This window comes from Cibotium barometz, chromosome 51 (assembly GCF_041138505.1).
Source record: "Cibotium barometz isolate CiBa-2024 chromosome 51, ASM4113850v1, whole genome shotgun sequence".
Classification (NCBI taxonomy): Eukaryota; Viridiplantae; Streptophyta; class Polypodiopsida; order Cyatheales; family Cibotiaceae; genus Cibotium; species Cibotium barometz.
The window spans coordinates 24,355,153-24,381,777 of NC_141096.1; the positions used below are offsets into that span (position 1 = coordinate 24,355,153).

Sequence of the window (26,625 nt, forward strand, 5' to 3'; positions counted from 1 at the left end):
CCCAAAATAGTTCAAAAAAGATCGTGCACCATATTTGGGCTACTTTTTGAGCGTCTAAACAACAAAATCACGAAAAAATCAAAGAGACAAAGTTGTAGTATTCCAAAAATACTACAACTCTCTTACACGGTGTTTTTTCAAATTCCTTTTGGAACACATTCAAAAACAAGTTGTGAAATAGGAAAAATCTTTCTGGAAAAAAATTTCATCTTGAGACAGTGATGGAAAATAGGTTTTGAGACCTCCTCTTCCATTTGGGATGCTAATAGCATGCACTTTTTTCGAAAAAGTTTACCCTAAGAGGGCGTTCACATGCGCTTTTGAGACCTCGGCTTCTATCTGAGACACCTGTGATGCACACTTTTTTCGAAAAAATATCTCTAAGAGGTCGTTCAGGTACGCTTAGCGCCTAAGCAAATTAAGGCAAACGAATCCTCGTTTGACCCAGAGAAGGGTGCGCCAGGCCTCCTAAGATTGTAACGGGCGGTAAGAAAATTTGAAAAGCAAAAGAAAAACACGTGTCCTTGCTCATCAAGGAGCAATTGGCAATGTGAAGATATGGCAACGATAGAGGGATTACGTGGGTCCACACACAAACTGAATCCAATGGCTGAAATCTTCAAGCCATTGAGATTCATGTCCCAAATGCACCTCTCAATTTCATTTGCCATGTTGACAACAAGTGTGTCATTGGGTTTTACATTCCCTGTAACATCAATCTCTCTTGGATTTGGTTCCTTGCATGGCAATACTACAAGACCTAAACCTTTAGAAGTGCTAGATACCAACCCTTTGCAACCCCTAAATGCCCAAAGCTTGGACATATTGACTAATCTAGGAAGGGGGGTTGTCCAAAGACTAAATGATGTCGTAACCCCAAGAGCACCCACATATGGCCTCAATGACTCATCCAAAAACATGGCCGTTCAGAGTTCCAAAATCGTGGGCAAGTATGATGGAATGACTGATCCTGTTCAATTTATGCAAATGTTTGAACAGAGATGTGAAGCCTTTGGAAATCCAAAGTGTCCTACCAAGGTACATGCGTTGAACCTTTGCTTAGTGGGAAAGGCTAGTTGATGGTTCATCACATTGATGCCTGTAATTAAGACATACTTCATGACCTTGAAAACAGCCTTTATCCATGCCTTTTTAAGACAAGGTGATCGGTGGAGTGCAGCAAGAAAACTCTATATTTGATTGAGCGAAAACAAAATGAAACCATTAGAGATTTGATCCTCGGATAAAAATCTTGGACTCACGATGTGAGCCATGGGAGAAACTAAATGATGATCAAGCGAAGAGATGTTTCATGATGGGCATAAAGAAAAATAGCTCACCTAACTTGATCATTGTATCGAATTTGGAAACATTCGATCAATGTTATAAAGAAGCAATACGTTTAGATGACAACATGATGGAGGATGATCACGATATGCGATGTTTCTCATCTAAATCAAGTGAAGCAAAGGTTAATGAAAAAAGTGATCTTGGAATTGTCATTTCTTGAATTCTATACAGCCTTGCTTAAAAGCTTTGAAGCGGAATCTCCAAGAGAGGATGAGCTCCCTCTAAACCAAATATCCTTAATACCTCTCAAAGTGATGAGCAAAATACCTTGTGTTCATTGCTATTACTACGTCTATCCCAATCCCCAATGTGCGTATCCTAGGTTCTGTACTGCATACATTGCAAAACCTTTGGTCACGACACATCTCAATGTCTCTATTCACCTACAGTTATCTCAAAACCTCAACCTCCCGTGCCCTAAACATAAACAGTCCAAAGGGTAGAAAGTGCTTAGAAAGCAGTTAGGTAAACACTTTAGTGTTTCTATTGTCGTGGACCGCACAAAGTGGCAGACTCCACAGTTTGGAATACTTTCATGTCCACAGTCAATGACACTTTGTAACTCATATGTGAATGTGTGGTATCGATTACATATTTCAAAACTGCCTAAGGGGAGTTGCTTCAATGCAACTTGTCTCGCAGAATACAACACTTAACGTCTTGAGTGTGCAAAACGGGCAATTGTCCACGGTACCCTTGAATGTGCTTATACGCTTGCAAGCCAAGGCACGAGAAACGGTAAAAAAGAATGCAAAAGAACACATGTCGAAATGGATAGAAGAGCATGTTTTAAAACAAAAACCCAAAGAGGGTACAAAACCTTCTAAACCCAAGAAAAACAAGGACTAACAAATTGTTGAAACTAAGGTTGAAATAAAGGACAAGGGAAAGGAGCGTGTGGAGCACCTCATCCCAAAAGAGAGAAAAGCTACACATGATGTGAATGCATCCATCTCAAAGGCTATTCTTGAAACCACGAAACCCACATGTGCGACACATGATACAAAAGCCCGAAAGAAAGTTCGTTCTCGTCGCATGGGCAAACATAATGAAAACCTGACGATCCAAAGAAAGTCAGAAGATGAAACAAGTTCTAGTATGTCACTTAGTGAAGACGAAACAAGTTTTGCCTCGTCACTCAATGCACCTCACATCCGAATTAAGACATTAGCACCCGCCCAATCACCCCATATTGAAAATTATGATCACATGACATATGAGGAACACAAAAAGCGAGCTCAGAAGAGCATGCTTAGCATTGTTGAGTGTTATATAGAATCACCGGTTGTGATTGAACCTCATAATGTCAAACCTAAAAAAGCAACCAAAATACAAAAACTGGAGGAGTATCGCTTCCTCTTTCAAGAGGAGGACGTACTCTCTACAGAAATAAACTCATCAAGCCAAGAAGAGTTATCAGAGGAAGATTGTACGAATGATGTAGTTGAAAAAGCACGTGAGAAATTCGATGAATCCCTTATGAAATTAAAGTAGTCTCTTAAATCCTCATTTGGAGGAGTGCTCTTCTCTCGTGGCGAAGCTAGCATAGCTTTAGCCTTTGCACCTTTAAAGGCTAACCATGAGTTATACTAGGATATCAAGAGCTACATTGAACATGATTGTACGGATTCGCAAGTTTCCAAACAGACCTTAGTTAAAGTGGTCAGTGGACCCATGGTACCATTGTACACATTGGGCACTCTTGAAAAAGCTGAGAGCCAAGAAGAGGATGAAAGTGAATGGGAATATGAAACCGAAACGGGAACAAAAGCTAAAATATAAACAGAAACTTCTATGGTTCTGCTTGAAGATTCTATCATGGTATGGTTAGATTTCTTTGTAGAAAATAACGTTAAGCATAAGCGTGCAGTGATTAGCCCTCGAGCAAGAAATAACCTTGTAACAATAGACCCATGAGTATCATTGGGCCAACCTGCAAATCATCCCTAAAGAAAATTCTCTTACGAAAGGTGCCAATGGAGAAACCATTGAAGTTCCAGGTTGCTTTAGCTATGTTACTCAAACAATCGGTCAAATTATGGAATTTGACTTCCATGCGATCCCAGAGTCCCTTGAATATGATGTCATCCTTGGTGGAACTTGGATATGTGACTTGTGGTATTCAATTGATGAATCCATTCAAATAGTCACTTTGAATACTCCTGCAGGCATAGTGAAATTGCTCTTAGAGGACGACGAGACCTTGGAGGAGTTGGAACTCCCAACATATCTTAAACAGAATATCCCAACAAGAGTTATGGTTGGATTTGAACTTTACAATAAAATCACCACAATCCAATCATAACTTTATCCACAATGAGAACATAATTTCGTAACCCTTGAGTTATGGGATTTGTTAGGTCAACCAACACTAAACGTTCATCCAGAGAGAATTCCATTCACAGAGGATATATGAACATGCCATGTTTGGAGTACTTTGAACATGCAATGTATATTGAAACTAATCTCCTTATGTGTAAGTTTTTTGTGATCGAGTATTTGTTGGAAGCAGATGTGATCTTGGGGACCGGGGCGTAAATGGACTTCTGCTATCTAAGCACCATTGTGCTTTGCTAGCGATAGGGTTATCATGATGGTCAACGACACAAAGTTGACAACACGATACTGCAAGGAAGAGGATCCAACCCTAATGGATCTCTATGATGCTGAACGCAAAAAGCTACAAGCCTCTTCCTCGGAAGTCCCTCTACATGAAAACCTAACTTCTACATCAACAGCCCACTCTGATTCACCATCTACTTCTCCGACTCCATCTTCACCAACAAGAGAAAGAGCTTCTATTTCCAATGTCAAAACCTCGCAATCAACAGCTATTCCTGAAGAAGTCTCCCAAGCGCAACTATCTATCTCTAAACAAGACCTCAAAGGACAAGCCTCAACCTTGACAACTCCTGATCGACCAATCCCACCAAGGAAGAAAGCTGGCTCAAAATCCTCAACATCAGCAGCCACCACTCCACACGAGACTCCAGCCTCATCGATAACGACGCCCATGAGTCTCAAACCCGCAACCTCAGCGTCAACCAATGTGAAGGAGGGTCCCAAACCTTCCACTTCATCCAAAAAGAAAACCCCATCGTTGTCACATGCACTTTGCACTGTAGTGCATGGTGACAAGATGGCTCATCATTATCGTCAAGCACAAGCTATGTAGATCATTCCTCTACTTTAGACAATCAGTCAGTCAGTCGAAGTCCCTTAACCCACTTCGAGAGAATAATTCATGCATGTAGAGTCAATAGAAACCTTAGGGTTTGCATTAGAAAGCATTCTGCATATTGCATATGATTCATCCCATATGCATGTAGATCACATAGACCATTGTAGAAGCCTTGAAATATCATATGGTATTTTTAGGATATTTATTAGCATTTATCTGGCATTTTTTCCATATTTTTCAGCATTATTTCAGCATTTAATACAATTATTCATCATAAACAAGTCGTGTAGCAAACATGCTACAGTCGGCCAGCTTCACAGCCAACCGACCAGCACTTGTGAGCATATAAATAGGATTGCTTTTGCACCATTCCATTAATCTATCCTCAGCGTTTCAGCCATCAGCCTGTTGGAGCATCAAAGCATGGGCATCTAGGAGCATACAACTAAAACACACCAGCTTGCATTCAGCCAAGGAAGAAGCGCTACAGAACCTGCGTTTTCAGTCTTGAACAGTTTTCAACATTGCATAACATCAGCGTTTTGCTACAGCCCCTTGGGTGAAGGTAACACGCATGCATACATTCATTTTTAGCATATATTCATAGCCTAGAACAGTCCCAATCAGCCCCTTCTCTCAGCGTCATCTTTGCAGCCTTCCTACATTCCATTAGAAGAGTGCATAGGCTTGAGATCGGTCATCATTGGTGCTTTTACAGCCGTGTACAGTTCAGCCCAACTCTTGGTCCTCCGAGATGTTGCGTTTGGCTTATCGTCAGTCCAAAGTCATTCTCTTCAAAGTAATTCAAGCAAATACTATTCCGATAAACGGGATAAGGGGCCCTTCAGTGGGTAATTCGGGACCCAATCTGGTGAAGATATATAGAGAGAGAGAGGGGAGATAGAAGGGAATAGGAATCTTGCACAGTACACCACATTGAGTGGGGAACAGGCTCCGCTCCTTTTCAGGAATTTATTAAGGAACAATCCATGGGCACGTTGGCCTGGATCAATACAATCAATGAATACAAAACAAATAGATACGTCAATGTAGGATATCCAAGTCGATGTCAATGTTGAGACACAAGATCTCTTTTTGTACCCATTGGGCTTAGCCATTGTCATATCCATTCTCAATCAATAAAAGAAATTATCTTGTGTATTAGATTGACCCCACCGACAAAAGCCCACAATAAGGTATAAGAAATAAAGCAACAAGCACAATCATTCCTGCAATCCAACTATTTAAGTAACTTAGTACTTATCTACACCCAATTCCTTATATTAAAAAATCTTTAGGCTTTTACTCATCATGAAGAAAGTAGATATTATGGTAGAAATATTGACTTTCATGGTCGTGAGCTTTTCTTGCTATTTCATTCATGCATTAGTGAGGCACTTTTACCTCCAACAATATTTAGTTAAAAATTGATGCTAGTTAGTATATCTATATCTACTCTTCAAATTTGTAAAAAAACTAAGAAGGTAATAATTGAACCTCCTATGTATGGCATGTGATATTAAGCAACTCTGTATAGGTTCTAGTACTTAAATGACCAACTCTGTGGAGGTCCTAGTACTTAAATGACCAACATCCTCCCCTCTGTGTTCCAAGTATCATTATCCAAATAGTCATCATGGTTGAGTACGAGCACACCACGAGGATGACCCACAAGTATCTCTCACCGGGCTAGTACCAAATCTAAATCCAGATCCAAGTCCAAGTCCAAGTCCAAGTCCAAGTCTAGATCCAAGTTCCCATGAGTAATCTTCACAACTCCTACAACCTTGTCGATGAAGAAAACCATGGAAAAGCTCTTTCTGTCAAGAAAATTGATATAAGACCTATTTTAGTGGTTTTTGGGCGATGAGGCCTTCGAAAAGTAGTTTTTAGGACTTTTGGAACAGTTTTAAGGTTTTTGAAAATTTTAGGGTTATTGAAATTTCTGTTCGTACAACTCCGTACATGCGCCCATATTGCCCATCCATACGCCCATATTGCCCATCCATACGCCCATACAAGTCTAGGGTTGATCGTACATCTAAAAAGCAAGTTGGAGAAGGTGTTGATGGCGAAGAAGAAGCTTCAGGGCCTTGCTTTTTGGTCCTGGAGTTGCTTTTTGAAAAGCATCTTTTAGCTTTTTGGTCCGGCTCAGTCTCCTCTTTCCAATGGCGCCCTTGGCTCACGGTCAACCTTGTTTGACTTTTTGCTTTTTCTTGCTTTTTGACCAAGAATGGTGATTTTTCTTAATCAAACCTTATGGACCCTGTTCCCATGTCTTCTTCCACCTGGTTGGTGTCCGGGCATGGGTTTCATCATGTGAAATAGAGCTAGGAGGGCCAAACATTTACACATTGGCTTAGGGTAGCTGTTGCTGCTGGCTTATTAGCTTGATCCAGTCTCGTCAAGAGTGCTCTGAACTCAGCAGCATAATCTTCCGTGGGTATTTTCTTTTGAGTGAGTCTTTGCAGCTTCACTAGCACATTGATGTATCAAGATTGGGCCATGGTGGGAGGCAAGTACAAGAAGCATAAAAGCATGAAGAAGGTAAACCTAAACTAAAGGGCAGGATGCAGGAGAGACTACATCTTTACAAGTATTATTTACATTAAAATGATGGGCCTTTAGATAGGAGAGACCCCCCTTACAAGGTGTGGCCACATGTCAAGATGAGGTGCCAAGTGTCTATTGAGGTGTCACCTTTACACATCATTGGTTACATAAGTCGTTAAGGGGATGTTCCCATGTACAAAGAACCCTTACACACTTAGCGGTTTTCCACACACAGGAATTGCTTTATTTAAGGCCTAGTTCACACACACTTATACAAAACTCCTTTTACATTGATTTTCCCAACAAAGTTAAACCCTCCCTCAATGAAAAGGAGGTGTGAGCCGAAGATAGCCTATACTACAGGCTCCAATCTGGAGCTGACAGTATGATGATAGCTACTGGATGTCAAGCCACATGAACAATCTCCAAAAGTAGTCCCAAATAGGATTCTACTTTTGCACCAAGCTTTGAATGTGCCATGTGTCAGCGAAGTATCAAAATACAGGTTGTTGACATGCAAAAATGTATCTTGCAAAAAAAAAGTTTTGAAAAAAAGGTGATGTGGCGATGGTGACGTGGCATTGACATTGGCAAGATAGCAACGCAAGGCCACCTTACAGGCTTGGAATGATGGGACTAGCTTTTGGAAATCAAAAGATTAAAAGCTTTTTAAATATTAAAAAGAGAGGAGCTTTTATTATTAAAAAGATGTTTTTTGGACTATAAGTGAGTCTTAAAGCGCTTTTCTCAAGTGCTTTTGGGCAAGAACTATATATTTTGCTATTCTCTCATTGTTGAGACATGTAAAAAGTTAAGCGAGCTGTCTAGCTCTAAGAACTTGTACTCTAAGGGGTTTTATCTAATAAAGCTCACGCCCCGCGGGGGGGGGGGGGGGGGGGGGGGTGTCAACCTAAGACTATTCCGACTCCTAGTGTGGTGTCTACTCTCTCTACTCTCTCTCTTTTCTTTATTTTCTCAAGGTTTTATGTGTGAAGTTGTTGTTTTCTTGAAGATAAGCTAAGTATCCGTGTCACAACCCTTATGAAGGCTTGTTACATTGGTATTAGATCGAAGGTTATATCTCTCCTACGAGGGATAACGATCGTTACACGCTGTGCTTTTTGCTTTTTCTTCAAGCAATGGGAAGCACTCACTACACACTATTCTCCAAGATTGCGATTTGATGAGAATCTTTGAGTAACTATCTAAGAAGATCGAGAAAATGAAGAAAGTGGATGAGCAACCAACAAAGGAGGATGCGTGTTGGGATATTCGAAGCTTCATCCATGTGATACAACCCTTATATGTGTTATTGTGTGTGTATGTGTGTGAACCACCTCTTATGAGGAGATAAGTGTGCCATGTGGCAACACACGTGTGTGTGTGTGTGTGTGTGTGTACGTGGTGTGTGTGTGTGGTGTACGAGTCGGTGCGAGAGTTGGAGCTACTGCTGCCCGCGCCCTGCCTGCGCCCTTCTGGCTGCCCGCTTCTGTTCGCCCTAGTGCTCTCCGCCTGCCCTGCGTGTCCCCTCCTTTGGCTCTTTCCTTTTTTTCCCATCGCTGGTTGCCTGCCCCCTTCTTGCTGCTGTTTTTTCTGCTCCACAGCCTGCTGCTTGTCCGCCTGTAGCTCGTCCCTCCCTGCCCGTTTGTTGTCTTTTTGCTCCCTGCCGACTGCTCATAAATATTTTGCCCTTTCCTTGTTCATCCCCTGCTGGTCCTTTGCCCGTTGATCTGTGTGTGTGTTGCCAGTGTTATTTCCTGTTTTATACCCCATTGCCTTCCTTTTCTTGTTCTCTTCTCCCTCATCATGGCTTAGATGCAACCTTGTTAACCACTTATGTGCGCAAGGAGCGCACTCAGGAGGTCAAAAGACGATGTGCTGATTTGATTTCAGATGCAAGTATGGTTGCAGAGGCTCAATATGTTTTTGATACTCTGAAAGAGGACTTCCATCAATCTCGCCAGGATTGGAGCAAGCCTGTTCCTCAGGTTACTTATAAATTGCAGCTACCATCTCTGGTACAACCGCTTAAGAAGCTCGCACAAACTGTGGTCATTATCTTCTTTCCAGGAAAGATACCATCTGCCAATGATGTTGCGCAATGGATTCAGTCTATCCTTGGTGGCTCTTTTGTGGAGGGGGTGTACTTTGCCTCCCGTGGGTTTTATGAAGTTCACCTCACCGATGCCTTGCAGAAGCAGCGTGTGCTTGGATTTTCTCCTTTATTTTATGGCAGGCAAATGGTACATGCTATGCCATGGTCCCCCAATAAGGACTATCAAAGTCTCATACGACATCATTGTCCTGTCTGGGTGGAGGTGGTTAATTTCCCAGACTATATGCGAGAAGAATTGCCAGGATTGGCCGCTGCACTAGGCCAAGTTATCTGCCCCCCTCGCCCTGCTGGGAATCGTAATAGATTCTGTATTTTGTGGGACACAGATACCCCTACTCTCCCCTCCATTATTGCAGTCGAGGTTGAAGGTTTGCCAATGGGCCAAAAGTACTTTGAATTGAAATGGGAAATTTTCGCAGGTGCTTGTTTTTCATGCCATAAGTACGGGCATCTGGCCTCTGAATGCCCTATTGTCTTGCATCCCCCTCCAGCCACTGCTATACCTTCTCCCCTGGTTCAGCCCACTCATAAGCAAGAGACTATTGGGTCCAAGAATTTGGATAAAAATGCCTCCAAAGTTGGGAAAGTGACTTCGCAAATGCTACCCACAGCTAAAGGCAAGGACAAAGGTAAAGAGAAAGAGAAGGCCCCTGATAATGATGGTTTTTTACAGCCCAAGAGGGTGTTGAGGCAAAGACCCCTTCAATCTCGCCACTCGGATGCATCTACTCCTACTCCAGGCCAAGCCTCTACCTCAGCCACTCCCCCGGTTCTTCTCAATTGGGTTGGAGTTCTCAAAAAAAACATTCCTGTTTGTGAGTCTGAGGAAGGGCTATCCTTTGACCCAGGGAAGGAAGGGCTGCAGCCCATGATGGCTGATGCTTAAGCACTCTTTGGTTGTATATTCTTGGTCTCCTCCTTTGTATATATCCTCATGCTTGACAAACTCCATTGTGTCACTCTTAATGTACAGGGCCTCTGCAATCCTTCTAAGTGGAGGCTAGGGTGGAATTATGTTTTAACCAGGCAGCCGGACATTCTCTGTTTGCAAGAACATAACCAACATTCTATGGCTGGCCAAGCTGGCTATTTTGGGGGCTATGATATCCACTATGCAGGTACTAAGCATTTCTTGGGTCTTTGCATATTGGTCAGACATGAACTGCAGCCCCAGCTTGCCTTCAATGATTGTGATGGCAGATGGATGGTGATTCAATGTGATGTCAATGGTGATATTTGGGAATTTGCCTCTGTTTATGCCTCGCAAACTTGTGCTTCCAGAGCTTCCATGTGGCATGCTATTGCTTCTTACCCATGGCGATCTTGTGCTCTTCTTGGCGGAGACTTTAATAACTCTCCCATGCCATCAGACAACACTACTCATAAATCTCATATGATCCCTTCTGAAAAGCGATCATGGGAGGAGTTACTTACCATGACACATGCACAAGATTTATGGACAGCCATGCACACTGGATAGTGGGCTACACCTATCATCATAATGCCTTTACTAACTACTGGGCTCGCTTGGATAGATGGTATTTACTACATGCTTAACAATATACAGATTTCACTCTTCATATTGAGGTTGATCACTCTCTTGGTCTCTCTGACCATGCTCCTTTATGGCTGAATATTCAGTTTGGTCAGCCCTGGGATGACATGCCTTTACATTCCATTCGGATGAAACATATCAATAAAGGATACCTGCAGCATGCACAATTTCAACAATTGATCCAATATGCCATAATTCCTCTTGCAGCCCGTGTGTTGAGTCATAAGATAAGGTTTTATACCTACAAAAAGGTATCGTACTCATCAACTAGATATATCGATCAAATCATTTGAGTCGCGCAAACTTGCCTCTTTCTTGAGCATTCTGCACCAGCTGGTTTTACTTGCTTTCCACATAGACATGGTGCTAGCACAGTGGATTATGTTATGGCTATGCCGAGCTTTGTTTCATGCATTGAGGACTTCACAGTTGGATCTCGGCCCATTGGGGTAGTAGTGGATCATGCATTGTCATCTCTTTTCACTTTACCACAGCTCAGAGGACACGAGGGGCAGATCACACTCGATATACTTTTACTTCAGAGACTGATGCTGTCTACAGAGATGGGATTTATAGACGTCTGTACACAGAGGAGCCAGGGAGACCTTTGGAGGAGCTGACCCATATACTGACAGAGACTTTACAGGATGCGGTGAGAGAGGCATATCCACATACTCAGCCTGGACAGAGACAATGTTCTGGGTGTATGCCCCAGAACAACTGGTATGATGAGGAGTGCAGAGAGACAAGAGCCCGACTGCAGCGGGAGGTTGCTTTGGGAGTCACTACTCACCGACAGTCACGTATTGCCTTCCGGCGCCTTGTGCGAAGGAAGAAGCGGGCCTTCCTTGCTCAGCTAGAGCAGGAATTATACCAGTTGTTCTTGAGCCAGGATTCGAGGGAGGCTTGGCGTTTGTTTCATGAGTCCTCCCCTGCTTTGGCCATCACTTCTACAGAGGTCTGGGGTAGTTATGCAGCATCTCTATATACAGTTCCTGGACAGACACCTTTTCTTGACCCGCCAGCACCATGCCCACGGACATGTACTTTCTTTACCGCAGAGATGGTAAGGAAGGCCATTGATAGGATGAAGACTGGGAGAGCATATGATCATGATGGATTGGTCGCTGAGCACTTTATTCATGTGAGACATGCTGGCAGAGCTTCTGTCAGTGATGTTCAATCGTGCTATGTGTGAAGGCTTACCCGAGACTTGGAGTATGTCCACCATCATGCCTATCTTCAAGTCAGGGGACCCTATGGAGCAAGGGAATAATCGCACTATTATGATTGGTCACACACTAGCACGATTGTATGCATCCATTCTTGAGCAGCAGTTGAGTAGATGGGCAGAGAGAGAGGGCATTCGAGCAGAGGGACAGGCAGGGTTCAGGAGAGGTTTTTCTACTCTTGACCACATCTTGACTGTGCGGGCCATTATTGAGGAGGGCAGGTCGCATGGGCGACGGATTTATTGTAGCTGATTTATTGTAGCTTTGTGGACGTCCGCAAAGCATTTGATACAGTGCCCAGAGCCAGATTGATGAGGCGATTACAGGAGATGGGGGTACCCACAGAGCTCATATGGGGGATTATGGCTTTATATAGATCAGTTGTTGCAGGACAGGTACGCACCCCAGAGGGGGTCTCTACTTTGGTTCACTCCACTATAGGAGTGAAGCAAGGTTGCCCGTTATCTCCTTCATTGTTTGGTATGTATGTGGATGAGGCTTCTGACTACATTGAGAGATTGGGGGACAGAGGAGCCCAGTTAGCAGGTATATGGATCCCACTATTGTTATATGCTGATGGTATTCTGTTGATCTCTGACTCCCCTGAGGGTATGCAACATCATCTGGATCCTTTACATGAGTTTGCACATGATAGTGGATTGTCTGTTAACCTTGGCAAAACCAAGGTTATGGTGTTTAACACCACGCCACATTGGGTTAGGCGATCAGCTCCCACATTTACATATGGACAGGAGATTGTGGAGTTTACAGATGCATATACATATCTTGGGGTAGTATTCAGTGGGCCAGTGTTTTCGATGAGGAGAGCAGCAGAGACTAGATTGACTAGAGCACATGCAGCCCTGGGTGGTTTGGAGAGGATGTGTTTGCAGGTTCAATTTCAGGAACCTCGAACGAAACTGTGGCTTTTTGACACTCTAGTGACATCAGCTATGCTTTATGGAGTGCAGATATGGGGACCTTCAGTGGGCCATCACAGCGCAGGCGGGTGGAGAGGTATGGAGAGGCCTTTGGTATCTATGATTGCTAGGATTATTAGAGCCAAGGCTTTGGTACCTCATGAGATTATTCGAGCAGAGCTGGCGGCTGCCCCTCTGGTGATTGAGGCTCTTACGAGATCAGTCTCATACATACATGGCTTGTGGGATCTCTATGCACGCCTCGCCCTTGAGTCCTCCCGACAGTTAGCTTTACAAGGAGACACGGCTTGTTGGTATGGATAGATGACATCTTGGTTCCAGGCACATGGTTTTAGCATGGACAGATTGCCTCCCTTCCAATATTCTCTGGAGGCACCCTCTCTCACTCTCACACGGACAGAGATTACCAGACTCATCCGTCAGGATTTAGTTCAGCTGGACATTAGGAGGACATGGATACAGCCGACTGAGGAGCTGGGCACGAATATGGCTTTCTACAGAGAGCATTTTCTTCAGCTCATAGTAGATGGTTTTGTGATCAGACCCAGTTACATGGATGTACACTTGTCTCATGCAATACGATGTGCTATTGCTCAGATTCGCACATCCTCACACCAGCTTGAGATTGAGATTGGCCGATATAGAGGTATACCAGCTGAGGCCAGGATATGTCGAGTATGCCATGGGGAGCCAGAGACAGAGCTGCATTATATATGCCATTGTACTGCATACTATGAGATACGTGGTCGTTTCCACTATTTATTCAGAGAGGGTTTTGGACCACTTTCCAGAGTCATGGGGTACCAGGACCAGAGGTGTTTGGGATTGTTCTTGCTTGAGCTGCGGAGATATAGAGATAACCTGCTTAGGCGCACAGAGAGCCAGACTCAGAGGCACATTACAGACTTCTTTAGTCCAGCCATCACTGTGCCAGATGGACCACAGCAGCAGCAGGACATGGATACCGCCCACACCAGCGGTACACCGATTGATCGTGCGATTGAGCTTGGGTGTTTCAGACACCCAAGACTACGGAGGAGGGCATCCCAGCATAGACGGAGGTTGCAGCGGCGGATTCGGATTATTCTTGCGAGACATGCGGGACACCCAGTCAGGGTGCTGACCACAGAGGATATTGAGGAGATCCGCCAGCGTCTGATGCAACACATATTATGAGATGGAGGCACCTCCATAGTGTACCCCCCTGTCCCACATGATATTGTATCCCCTCACTGTACTCCACTCACCTCCATAGCGTACCCCCCCCCCCCCCCCCCCCCCACTATATTCACACCCTGGAAGGGTTTCTGTTTACCTTCCAGTTCCAATTTCATTTTCTAGGTGCCAGTAGTATCATCTTTATTTTTCATTTTCTGGTTTTTTATCCAGGCATTGTATCAGATCCACCATGATGTAACTTTTTGGTCTCATAGGTCATGATGGCCTTTTGAAGACGTTAATATAACATTTCATTTCATTTCATTTCAACAATCGACTCTCTCTCTATCTCTGTCGATATGGAGTACAACCCTCCATAGTCAGCCACAGCATACGCTAGCCCCCCCCCCCCCCCCCCCTCTCTCTCTCTCTCTCTCTCTCTCAACATTCAACTCTCTCTCTCTTTCTCTCTCTGGCGATATGGAGTACAACGGGCTGTTTCCATGTACAAAGAACCCTTACACACTTAGCGGCTGTACACTCATAGGAACCGGTTTATTTAAGGCCAATCATTGTGTGCATAGTTCGCGGATTCCTTCTTCTTAGCATTGGGTGGTGATGCATCAGCCACAACCATGCATGAATCTTTTTTCTCTTTCTCCTTTGTGAGCCTTTTCCTAATGTTATGACCAGGTTTCGCACAATAGTTGCACTTGCTCTTCTTCTTAGGCTTGTTGTCCTCTTTCTTTACATCCTTGCTAGAGGAGTGGGTTGAATCTGTCTTAGACTTATTAAACCCCCGTGAGAATACTTTGCCTTTACCACACAGATTTACTGCAAAGGCTTGATCTCAAGTACGTATAACATACCTGTTTTGCTTGGGAAAAATCCCAGAAAAATAGTAAAAAAGGGGTGGCCAGCCCACAAGCAAGGGCCATACAAAAGGGGACTAAATGGACACCATAAAGAGCAGAAACTGGGGATGAAAGTGCTAACAAAATGCACTGCTAAAGATAGAAAGAATTAGCACAATATCAACTGGCCGCAACTCGGACAAAAACTTCACAATGTGAAATGTGCATGTCCGCTAATACGGCTGAATTATATACCTAATCACTCTTGGTCTCATAGACCCATTGGGTCTTTTGAAGACATTCAATATAACTCTCTCTCTCTCTCTCTCTCTCTCTCTCTCTCTCTCTCTCTCTCTCCAAGATCATTGATTATCCAGATCAGCATTGCCTAGGGCTCTACTTGACGGAGATCCACAGACATAGAGCCTCCCTTTTGCAGAGAGCCGAGTTGAGGTTACGGATGACACACAGCCACCCATCACCAGGTTCTTCCAGGTGATTTGGGAGGGCTCCACCTGTTGCCATATGGTCCAAAAACCCCTTTCTAATGAATGGTGCCTAATGAGACTGGCTGTCCAGATACAAGTATAGAGAATGGGACATTTCCAAGCTTTCATATGCATTTGCATCATTCTTACCTGCTTGGCTGGTTAGATGATTTGTGTAGACTATATGTCATGGTAGTGATATGTGAACTCATCTAGGACCAGGCTGGGGCACTTTTTCCCTCTTTAGGAAGTTTTTCCCTACGACCGTGGAACACCCTCTTATCCACATTTTAGGGTGTACTTATCTTTTGTACTTGGTACACATTTCATTACCCACAATCTACATCCAGTCGTGTGCTATCTTCCCTCTCATGCTTCTTTGCATCTCCACGACTATGTGTGTGCGCATTGCTGCTTGAACCCCAACCCCAACATTTGGTATCAAAGTTGTCAAGGTTCCAACCTCCTGCGCTTGAGCTCCGTTCGAAGCACGTCGCCCCCCCTAGGATCCCTGTTGTTCGTGCCGTCTCAAGAAACCCTGCCCTCTGCAATTTCATTGCCCACCTCCATCCCCGCTCCACCTCTGACCCGGCCACTCTGGTGCCCAACCATCCACCTCCGCTCCACCCCGACCTGCCCTGCTCCGTGCTCCTGGAAAAGGAGGGGGAGGGGGAAGGGGAAAAGAGGGGGGCAAGCATTTGGGCGGTGCTCCACCAGCCCCAACTGGCGGACAGAGCCCATAGGGCCTTACTCGGGAAACCCCCCCTTTTCGGCCGCCTTCACAGCAGTTGCACCCACACCTTTGTTTGCGCCTGACCTTCGGCACGCTCACTTGTGCACCCTCTCCTTGCCATCGACCTTCTGTATCAACATTGATCTCCTGCACCACTCACATCTACTACTTCGTCAACCTTCTATATCAACATTGATCTCCTACAGCACTCACATCTGGGGGAGAAGAGGGGGGCAAGCATTTGGGCGGTGCTCCACCAGCCCCATCTGGCGGACAGAGCCCATAGGGCCTTACTCGGGAAACCCCCCCTTTTCAGCCCCCTTCACAGCAGTTGCACCCACACCTTTGTTTGCGCCTGACCTTCGGCACGCTCACTTGTGCACCCTCTCCTTGCCATCGACGTTCTGTATCAACATTGATCTCCTGCACCACTCACATCTACTACTTCGTCAACCTTCTATATCAACATTGATCTCCTACAGCACTCACATCTGCTACTTCGTCGTCAACCTCGCTCATACATTTTCTATCAGACAATTTTCTATGTTCCCTACACTTATTTACAGTACACTCGTAGGTGTCTTCCTTCAGTGAGCTACTCACAGCTTGAAGGTTGGATTCAGTGGGCACTCTGTTTGCAATGTGTTGGATAAGTAGCATTTGATGTGGGACAGATTTTTTGTAGGCAGAATTGGCTGGAAATGATGTATTTGGAATGCTTAGTTCCGAGGATAAGCTGGATGGGACCAACTGTTATGTACCTAGAGCTAATCCTCGAGATTAGGTCCTAATCTAGGCAGGGTTGGGGAGCCCTGAGATTAGGGGAAGATTGCACGCAGGTTACAAGTGGCTAGGGTTCATTATTATTGATAATCCGCAGGAACTGGTTATTTATAGCAACGCACACTAACTATCCACTATGGTCATACATGATGAGACATGTAATTGTTGCCAAAGGCTTTTGGAATGTGGTAATTGGACTCGCCTTGCCTCACCAGCACACCAATAGATTGCTATAGGTGCTTACTACGGAGCAAGCTAGATGGGATGGCAAAGATGCCAGTGCACATGCACACTACACTCTATTTGCAGTGTATTGGACAAGTAGCACTTGATGTGGGATAGATTACTTTTTTGCAAGCAGAATTGGCTGGAAATGATGTATTTGGAATGCTTGGTACAGAGGATAAGTTGGATGGGACCAACTATCCACTGTGGTATAACATGATGAGGCATGTACTTGTTGCCAAAGGCTTTTGGAATGTGGTGATTGGACTTGAGGCACACACCCTATCTCACCAGCACGCCAACGGTGTGCTCTACAGGTACTTACTATAGAGCAAGCTAGATGGGATGCCAATGCACATGCTTTAATAGCATTGTCTGGAAGAGAAGCATAGTTCCTCATATTCGCTCATGTAAGACTGTTAAGGAGGCTTGGGATGCTCTTGCAACGCTTTACCAGATACGCAATGAGGCACGTATTGCCTCCCTGCATCGGCAGCAAGAGACAAAGTATATGAATGAGCAAGATTCAACATGATTTACTCACGAAAATCAAGGATTTGAGGAAGCGACTTGTAAGTGTGGATGAGTTGTATCCTGAGTCCTGACAGTTCATTGGTACCCATCGTTCTCAGTGCATTGTTGAACTCGTACCACAGTTTTGCTTCTACCATTAAATGCATGATGAAGGGTAATCCAAATGCCTTGACATTTGATAAGTTGGTTTCAACGCTCTTGTGAGAAGCGTTTCATTGCCCACTTGGAGATTGGACTGCAGGCGGCTTGTTTTCTACAGTACAGCACTTGTTCACTGCTGCGTTTTCCTCTCCAGTGGTCCTTTCCCTTTGCAGAGGGGACTCGTGGTGCTGCAGGCTTTGGTGGCACTCTTGGTACCTGTGGTGGAGGACACTTTCTTTCAGAGTTTGTGCATTTCTTGAGATTGAGCCCAAGCTCTTGTGATGGCTGCTCCCACTTCTCTTCATATGTTTGCTGAGTCTGCCAAGTTGGATGGTTCCAACTACACCCTATGGAAGGTGAAGGTGAAATTGGCCTTGCGTGGCGTGGATCTCTGGGATTGGCTTGTTACACCAGCCAATGCCACCCCTCCCACCCTTGCTTCCGGTGGTGTGACTCAGGCACAGATTGATATTTGGCAGTCGAATGATCGACGTGTTTTCTCCTTCCTGATGTTGAACTGTCAGGATGCTGTTCTCTCTCATGTGCGTACAGAAAATGCTGCACATGAAGTTTGGAAGGCTTTTGCAGATCTCTATGAGATTAAGTCTCCGGGTCGGATTTTGGCATTGGAAAAGCAACTTATGAACTTATCAGTTTCCGCGTTTCCATCTTTATCTGCTTTCATCTCAAAGATGAAAGATCTCCGGGACGAGCTTGCTGTTTGTGGCAAGGACATCTCCACAGAGGATATGGCTATATTCGGCTGCTCTCCAAACTTCCAGAGAGGTTTGATGCATACTTTCAGTCTCTGGTTTCTTCTCCTCGTCCTGTTCCAGTTACTTGGGAGGAAGTTCTCCCCTCCATTATGCAGATAGAGTCTCGCTTTGAGGAGCGGACTGGCACCTCCGGTGGCGCTGTGCCAGTGCATCCGTTCTGATGAGGACAAGAGGTACTTCTCTGACGTTCTGTATATTCCAGATTTGGCTTTTAACCTTTTGTCAGTGAGTGCTCTTACAGCTCAGGGTGCGGAGGTGATCTTTTCTCGTTATGAGATTACCATTCGTGATAAAGCGACTGGTAGCATCTTGGCTCAGGGAGTCCAAGATAGTGGCCTCTACAAACTGACCGCTCTGCTTTCTTCTGGTGCTTCTTCTGCTCTTTGGCATGCTCGGTTTGGCCATTTGAGCTATCAGCTTCTGCAGCGAGCTTCGAAGGATGGGTTGGTTGATGGATTACCAACCATCAAGGCTCCGTCTTCTCCTTGTTCTTTTTGTTTACAGGGGAAGCAGCACCAAGCCGCCTTTCCGAAGGAGGCGACACACAGATCTTTGACATCACTTGCTCTCATTCATGCAGACTTATGTGGTCCTATGAGTACCGCGTCTTTGAGTAAGGCGTTGTACATGCTCGTGATGGTGGATGATTTTACCAGATATACTTGGGTTTTCTTTCTGAAGACTAAGGATGAGACTTTTCATCACTTCTGTGATTGGAAAGCCGAGGTGGAAAAAGAGAGCGGTCACTCGGTCAAGGCTCTCAGGACCGATGGAGGGGGTGAGTTTACATCCCAGGAGTTTCAGCAATATTGCAAGACACATGGCATTCGGAGACAGCTTACTACAGCATATACTCCATCTCAGAATGGAGTTGCCGAGAGGAAGAATAGGACCATTATGGAGATGGCCCGTGCTATGCTTGAGCATTCTTCATTACCTCGACGTTTCTGGGCTGAGGCGGCTTCCACTGCTGTCTACATTCAGAATAGGTCTCCTACTGCTGCTCTTCCCGACAAAACTCCATATGAGGCTTTCCATGGTGAGAAGCCCTCTGTTGTTCATTTCCGGATATTTGGATGTACCGCGTATGTTTATGTACCTAAGGAGCACCGCTCCAAGTTGGACTCGAAGTCTCAGCGCATGACTTTTCTCGGATACAGCACTGTGTCCAAGGCATATCGTCTTTATGATCCTCAAGCCGGTAAAGTTGTTGTGAGCCGTGATGTGGTGTTCGACGAGACTCCTACATCTTCAGAGGGGGGTGGTGAGCTTCTTCTTCCTGCACCTCCTTCTCCTCCTCCTACTCCTCCTCCTGCTCCCGCTGTTACTGTTACACCTCCAGCTGAGGATTCTCAGTCAGATGATGATGACCTTGCTCCTCCTCCGGAGAGTTCGAGCAGATCTGTACCTGGTTGGTATTATCAGACAGTTTGTGACTCTGGGTTACATAAGCTTCCTTCTGCTCCTCTGCCTGGTTCTCTTCGGCGTTCTTCCAGAGTTACAGGGAAACAAATTCATGAGGGCAACATGTTTGTTAATTATGCTCTTATGTCTACAATCATTAATGGTCCTTCTGATCCCACTTCTGTAGACGAGGCTCTTTCACATGAGTCTTGGCGTCATGCTATGCAGACAGAGCTGGATGCTATCGAACGGAATGGCACTTGGATTTTGGTGCCTCGGCCTCTGCAACGTAAGGTGATTGGTGTGCGTTGGATTTTCAAATCAAAGTTCCGAGCTGATGGCAGCTTGGACAAGCACAAGGTGAGGTTGGTTGCCAAGGGTTATACTCAGCGCCCTGGTGTCGACTTCGATGAGATCTTCGCTCTAACGGCCCGGATGACTACCATTCGCACCGTTCTTGCACTTGCAGGACATCATAGATGGCCCGTTTTCCAGATGGACGTCAAGTCGGCTTTCTTGAATGGAGAGCTTACACAGGAGGTTTATATTGATCAACCGCCAGGATTTGTTGTTCCGGGCAAACAGGATCATGTGTACCGGCTGAAGAAGGCTTTATATGGTCTAAAGCAGGCTCCGCGGGCTTGGTACCAGCGGATTGATGAGTTCTTTCAAAAGCTCGGCCTGCGCCGTTCTCATGCAGATTCGAACCTTTATATCCTCCTTGAGAGGGGGTTGATTGTTATCATTGTGGTCTATGTTGATGACCTCATCTTTACAGGTTCTTATTCTGTGTGGATCCGTTCTGTTATGGATGCTTTGGAGACAGAGTTTGAGATGACGGATCTGGGCCTCTTGCACTATTTTCTTGGCTTTGAGATTTGGTAGACCTCGAAGGGCATTTTCTTCTCTCAGCAGAAGTACACTCGGGAGATTCTCGACAGATTTCAGATGACTGGGTGCAAATCAGTATCCTTTCCTTTGGATATTGGTGAGAAGCTTTCTTCACTTGATGCTTCTCCAGGGACTGATCAGGGACAGTATCAGGTTCTCGTCGATTGTTTGGTATGGTAGACCTACTCCCGATTGGACATATGCTTCGCAGTCAGTTTATTGAGTTCCTTCTCATCCAAACCCCGTCAACAGCATTGGCGGTGTGCTCTCAGAGTTCTTCGGTACTTACGTGGCACTCTGGATTTTGGCATCTTTTATGGCCAAGGACGCACTCTTGTTGGATGGTCTGAATCAGACTGGGCTGGAGATCCAGATACACGGCGTTCGACACTGGTTGTGTTTTTTCACTTGGGTCTGGAGCCATTTCTTGGAGCAGTAAAAAGCAGCCTACTGTGGCGCTTTCCTCTACCGAGGCAGAGTACCGTGCAGTTTGTTATGCTGCATGTGAGGCGATATGGTTGCGGAGATTATTGGAGGAGCTTGGCTGTCCTCCTACCGGATCTACTCTTCTTTGGTGTGACAATCAGAGTTGCATCGCCATCGCCAAGAACCCTGTGTTTCATGCTTGTGCGAAACACATTGAGATTCAGTATCACTATGTTCGTGAACGGGTTCTTGCTGGAGATTTGCGTTTGGAGTATTGTCCTTCCGCGGAGAATGCTGCAGATTTGTTCACCAAGCTGGTTTCTCAGGCTTCCTTGACTCCTCATCTTCGGATTCTCGGCGTTTGTTCAGCATCTGGTGCTGAGAGGGGGTGTTAGCACTTTCATCCCCAGTTTCTGCTCTTTATGGTGTCCATTTGGTCCCCTTTTGTATGGCCCTTGCTTGTGGGCTGGCCACCCCTTTTTTACCATTTTTCTGGGATTTCTCCGAACCATTCTGGCATTTTTCCAGTGAGCCATGTTCAACAGCTCCAGTCGGCCTGTTTATGAGCTTCAGTCGGCCAGCACTTCCCCACTATAAATAGTGGGTGCTGGCCTGTCATTTTTCATTGAGTCTTGTACTTATTTGCTCCCTCACTTATGAGACTATCACTGTCTCTTGCTTGGGACTGTTTTGGTTCAGTATATTCAGCATAGTTTGCTCCATATCTCTCTCTCTCTTGCACTCTCTGTTCAGCACATTCTAGTGCCACTCTGCTTCCGCTCTGTGCACTCTTTCACATTTGCCTTATCAACTACTTATTTGCTGTACTAATTCTTTCTATTTGCTACTTCCCTTAGTGCCAGGCTTCATTATGGTTGAGTCTGCCTTGCATCTCCGGAGGTTTGACAGAAACTCGGTACGAAGGGCTTTGTGTGAATATATGCTCTTGTGTGTGTGTGTGTGTGTGTGTGTGTGAGTATATCTTGATACAGAGTTCTACACCCACTATTGGGCACTGATGACATTTGTGGGGATGTCGTAGTATCTAGTCCTTACTATGCATAATGGAGTTGATAGTTATATAGTCTTGTGGGTTGACTACCATGAGTATATGAGACCAAAGTTACAACCATGTGACATCTGATACACTGTTTGGAAAAGAAAAGAAAGAACTGAAGGTAAGTATCTAGCCCTAGAATACATCAGTAGGGGAGCATCCGGAAACAGCAACTAGGGAGAGTGGGAAGCTAATGCTACTAGTCAAAATGGGGTACATGAGTACATGGATACATGAATACATGAATATGGGGGAGTACAAAAGTGACAGTGAGTACAACAGTATATGGCTGGAGTGGTAATCATCCTAGGAGCTTTAGCATGGGTATCTTCCGGATGGCTTGGAAATCTGCCATAGTGAGATGTCTGGTCGGACGAGCCCGATGCCTTGCAATGATGCTCTGAATCCTCCGGTGTAGGCACCGTCTCTGATGTGAGGATCCGCGAACCCTTGGGCGTTTGGATCTGCCCAACTGGATAGCTCTCTCAACTAGAGTCCCACGGGGTGCCTGCTGTTGGGCTGTCGGCTGTGTCCTCCTGGGTAGTCCCTCTAAAGAAGTCAGTAATCTGTCTCTGTATGTGGACTCCCTCCAGTCGGGCGTCTGCTCCTGATAATGGTCTCTCTAAGCCTGCGGATCTCCACGAGATAAAAACCCAAGCATCTCTGATCTCAATAGTCCATGACTCTAGCCAGTGGTCCAAATCCCTCTCTGAAAAGGCAATGGTAGCGCCCTCGAATCTCATAGTATGCTGTGGAGAGAGAGAGAGAGAGAGTGAGAGAGAGAGAGAGAGAGAGAGAGAGAGAGAGAGAGAGTTAGTTATATTAATGTCTTCAAAAGAGCCAAAGGGTCTTGAAACCGGGCTCTGGTAGAAACCAAAGTGCGGTAGACTAGCAGTCACCCTTGCACTTGTAGTCCAGATATAAAAACAAATTTGATTGGAGCTAGAGTGCCCCAAATCTGAAATAAAACCAACACCTGTTGGCCCCAAAACTTGGCGCCCCTTGCGGTATTTCTTTATTCAATTTCAAAAAGATGTAAAGCTGAGTACAACAAAAACCAGCCAGGAGAATACACCTGTATGTCCAATCTGGCAGCCCACAATATCTCTTAGCACAGAGGATTCACACACAGATCTGTGTCCCACAAAAGCAACACTCTGTGCTTCCCTCTGATCAGCCAAGACCATTCAGTAGGACAGCCTGACATACATCCACTGTCCAATCTCTGTTTCCACTCTTTCAATCTGCCATACCCCTCCTCTCACAAGGGGCCAGATAGCACAACTCTGCAGCAGACATAAGCCAATGGAAAGAAAGATTAGATGGACGAGTTCAGAGCTTACCGAATCAGCTCGTGGTTCTGCACTCGTGAAGTCAATCGTACCAGTTTGTACTTGCCTTCTTGCAACCACCTGTCTGATGCGCCAAATAAGCTCTGATACAGCACTGCCTGCAACTGTCTGTACAGTTTCTACGCCTGCAGCTGCTGCCACCTGTACCTGCTGGACAGTACAGTCCTTGTCACTCTGCACCCGTCCGTACAGGTCTTCAGCACACGACTGAATCTGTCCGTACAGAACTGTACGGACTGTGCTGCACATGCCTGAATCTGCCTACTTGCCTGCTGTACCCGACTGTACCAGATGGTACAGTTCTGTACCTGCAACCAGCCACCTGTCAACAGTCGTACAGCCGCCTGTACCTGCTGTCCGTACGACTGTACCTGCAGCACAGCTGCCGCCAGAACCTGCAGCACAGCCTCTCTTGCTCTCAGCCTCTGTCAGCACCGCCTGTACCAGCAGAGGAACCTGCAGCAGTCGTACTGCACCCTGTACTTGCAGCAGTCCGTACACCTGTACTTGCTGTCGTACAAGCTCTGTACGGCCTGTCTGAACAGTTTTGTTCTTCTCACACACAGCAGCAAGCATATACAGTCGACCAGCCCTCTTCTCTTTGCCTCCACGCATGAGCTTGCACGACTCCCCAAAAAGCTAGAGAGAGAGAGATGAGAGAGGCGTGTAACTCCAAAAGTGGAGTGGCCTCTCTCCAAAATTGTCTAGGGCCCCAACTTTAATAAATATTAAAGTTCCCTAGGGGCCACTAAGACCTAGGGGCAACCCATGAGTAAAACATTAAAACATTAATGTTCTTGTTCCCCCTTTCACACCTGGAGATGTCCACACATCATTATCTCTGTTCGGCACCCCAAATGTGAATCATTTAATATTTTTGCTCAGCAACCACCATGCCCACACTTGTGCTGTTCCATTTTCACAGGGTAATGACAGTCTATGAGACCGAAATGATGTGTACATAGTGTCCATGAAATCCATGAAATAAGATAAAACAACAGTAAACTAAAACTGAAAACTGAAAGCTAAGATCGCAGACTCTGAGATTATACAAGATGAAAAAACCTAGATCCTACTATCCCAGGTATAGGGTACAATAAGTGATGGGATATGGGAGAGCTGAATAAAAACAGTCAATCAACCCTGAATGTTAGGCAAGGGTCCATCTAGGATGTCCATCATGGGTGATACAAGAAGGCTAGAGATGTCAATAGTCTGCTGTGAGGACGAGGCTGCTCGATGGTGGGCCAGGATCTCTTGAATCTGGGGCTGATGAGCTGGGGGAGGTTGGGCTCCGACATGATGAGGGTGTCTAGCTCTCTGGAGTGTGCATGCCCAATCTGATGCGACTCCCATGGGCCTGCTGCGAGGGGGCACTGTGGTATAGGCTCCCGTTTCCACTGTGGTTGAATCAAATGTTTTTGAAAGACCCAAAGGGTCTGTAAGACCAAACAAAATGCCACAATGGTACACTGATGTAACATGGTCATGTAAAAGAAAAAAAACATAGACAACTATCCACAGGCACAATGATGATGCCAGCAGGAGAGAGAGAGAGAGAGAGAGAGAGAGAGAGAGAGAGAGAGAGAGAGAGAGAGAGAGAGAGAGAGAGAGAGAGAGAGAGAGAGATAACTGCTGTTTTACAGGGAGTTTATCATTGATTTGATGGGAGCTCCGGGCACACTTCTTCCTTATGATGTCTCTGGCAGAAAAGCACACAGGATGGCAAGTGGTGGAAAGCATGTGATTTTAGCAGATTTAGCACTTGGTCCTGTGGGAAGGCATCGAAGTGAATCTACAGAACTCGAAGAGGTGCATGCCATACCTGCACGACCCACTGTGAGTAGATCTGCTGCTCATTGGAGATCACCGTCATGGACAGAAGGTATAGGCTCACCGGCTGTGAGAGACATGAAAGTAAAAGATGTTTCACAATACGTGATGGATGCTGCTAAAGAAAACCCTACGCTTGCCCAGAAGCTGCATGATGTCTTGCTTGAGAGTGGTGTTCAAGCTCCTCCGGACTTGTTCAGTGAAATTTCTCCAAAGCAGTTGCATGCACAGATCAGTGAAGATTGGAAGCTTTTAGATGAAAGTCAGAGAGGCAAAGCAGCCAAGGGAAATGCTGTACGAAGGAAGGAAAAGAATAGTGTGGGTCCAGGGCGACCTGCTGCGGCACCTTCTTACAGCTCAAGCTCAGAAGTTGGTGGTAAAGACAGGCTGCAAAGACTGAATTCTGTTGAGGGCTTAGGAGAGAGGCGGCCGTTGGATCCCTCGTACTTGAACTACTCTCCAAGTTCATCACCAAATTCATCAGCATCATCAGGAGCTGCAGTTGTCCAGTCTTCCAGTCCCGTGCTGCCAGCATCCACTGCTGTGAGCCTTGTGCATGAGAATCTCCCACCTGAACTTATTAAACATGTTCCCGTGGCTGCTGCTGCAGCTGCCACAGCTGCTGTTGTGGCTTCTTCCATGGTGGTTGCAGCTGCAAAAGCAGATCTTGTATCAGATCCGACTCTTGACGTTCCTGTTGCAGCTGCTGCAACAGCAACAGCTGCTGTGGTTGTTGCGACCTCTGCTGTTGTTGGTAGGCGGCTTGAGTTGCCTTTTTCCGAGCCTATAAAAGTGGATGGTTCAGAGAAAGCTGGTTGTGAAAATATTGTTGGGAGGCATGAAGAGTCTGATGTGAAAAGTCCAGTAGACAGTGGCCCAGAAGGTCACGGCAGTGGTGGTGCAGATAAGTATCCTGAAGATGAAAGAGTATCAGATCAATCTAGTGGGTCTATCAGTGCAAAGTCGGATCGAGTACTTGATGACGTTGCTGAATGGGAGATTCCGTGGGAAGAACTTGTTATAGGAGAGCGAATCGGTCTTG

At 45.6% G+C, this 26,625-nt stretch overlaps 1 protein-coding gene across 2 annotated transcripts in view; it reads left to right on the plus strand.

Moving 5' to 3' along the window:
- Positions 1 to 26,625, plus strand: part of LOC147609453 (putative serine/threonine-protein kinase SIS8) — a 114,985-nt gene that overhangs the window by 52,251 nt on the left and 36,109 nt on the right. For both annotated transcript variants that reach the window (XR_015264222.1, XM_086787461.1), the window contains exon 4: positions 25,397 to 26,625. Coding sequence is in view for 1 of the 2 variants with exons in the window: in XM_086787461.1 (XP_086643587.1) it covers positions 25,397 to 26,625 (1,229 nt within the window). In the remaining variant the exon portion in view is untranslated. The remainder of the gene's footprint in view (positions 1 to 25,396) is intronic.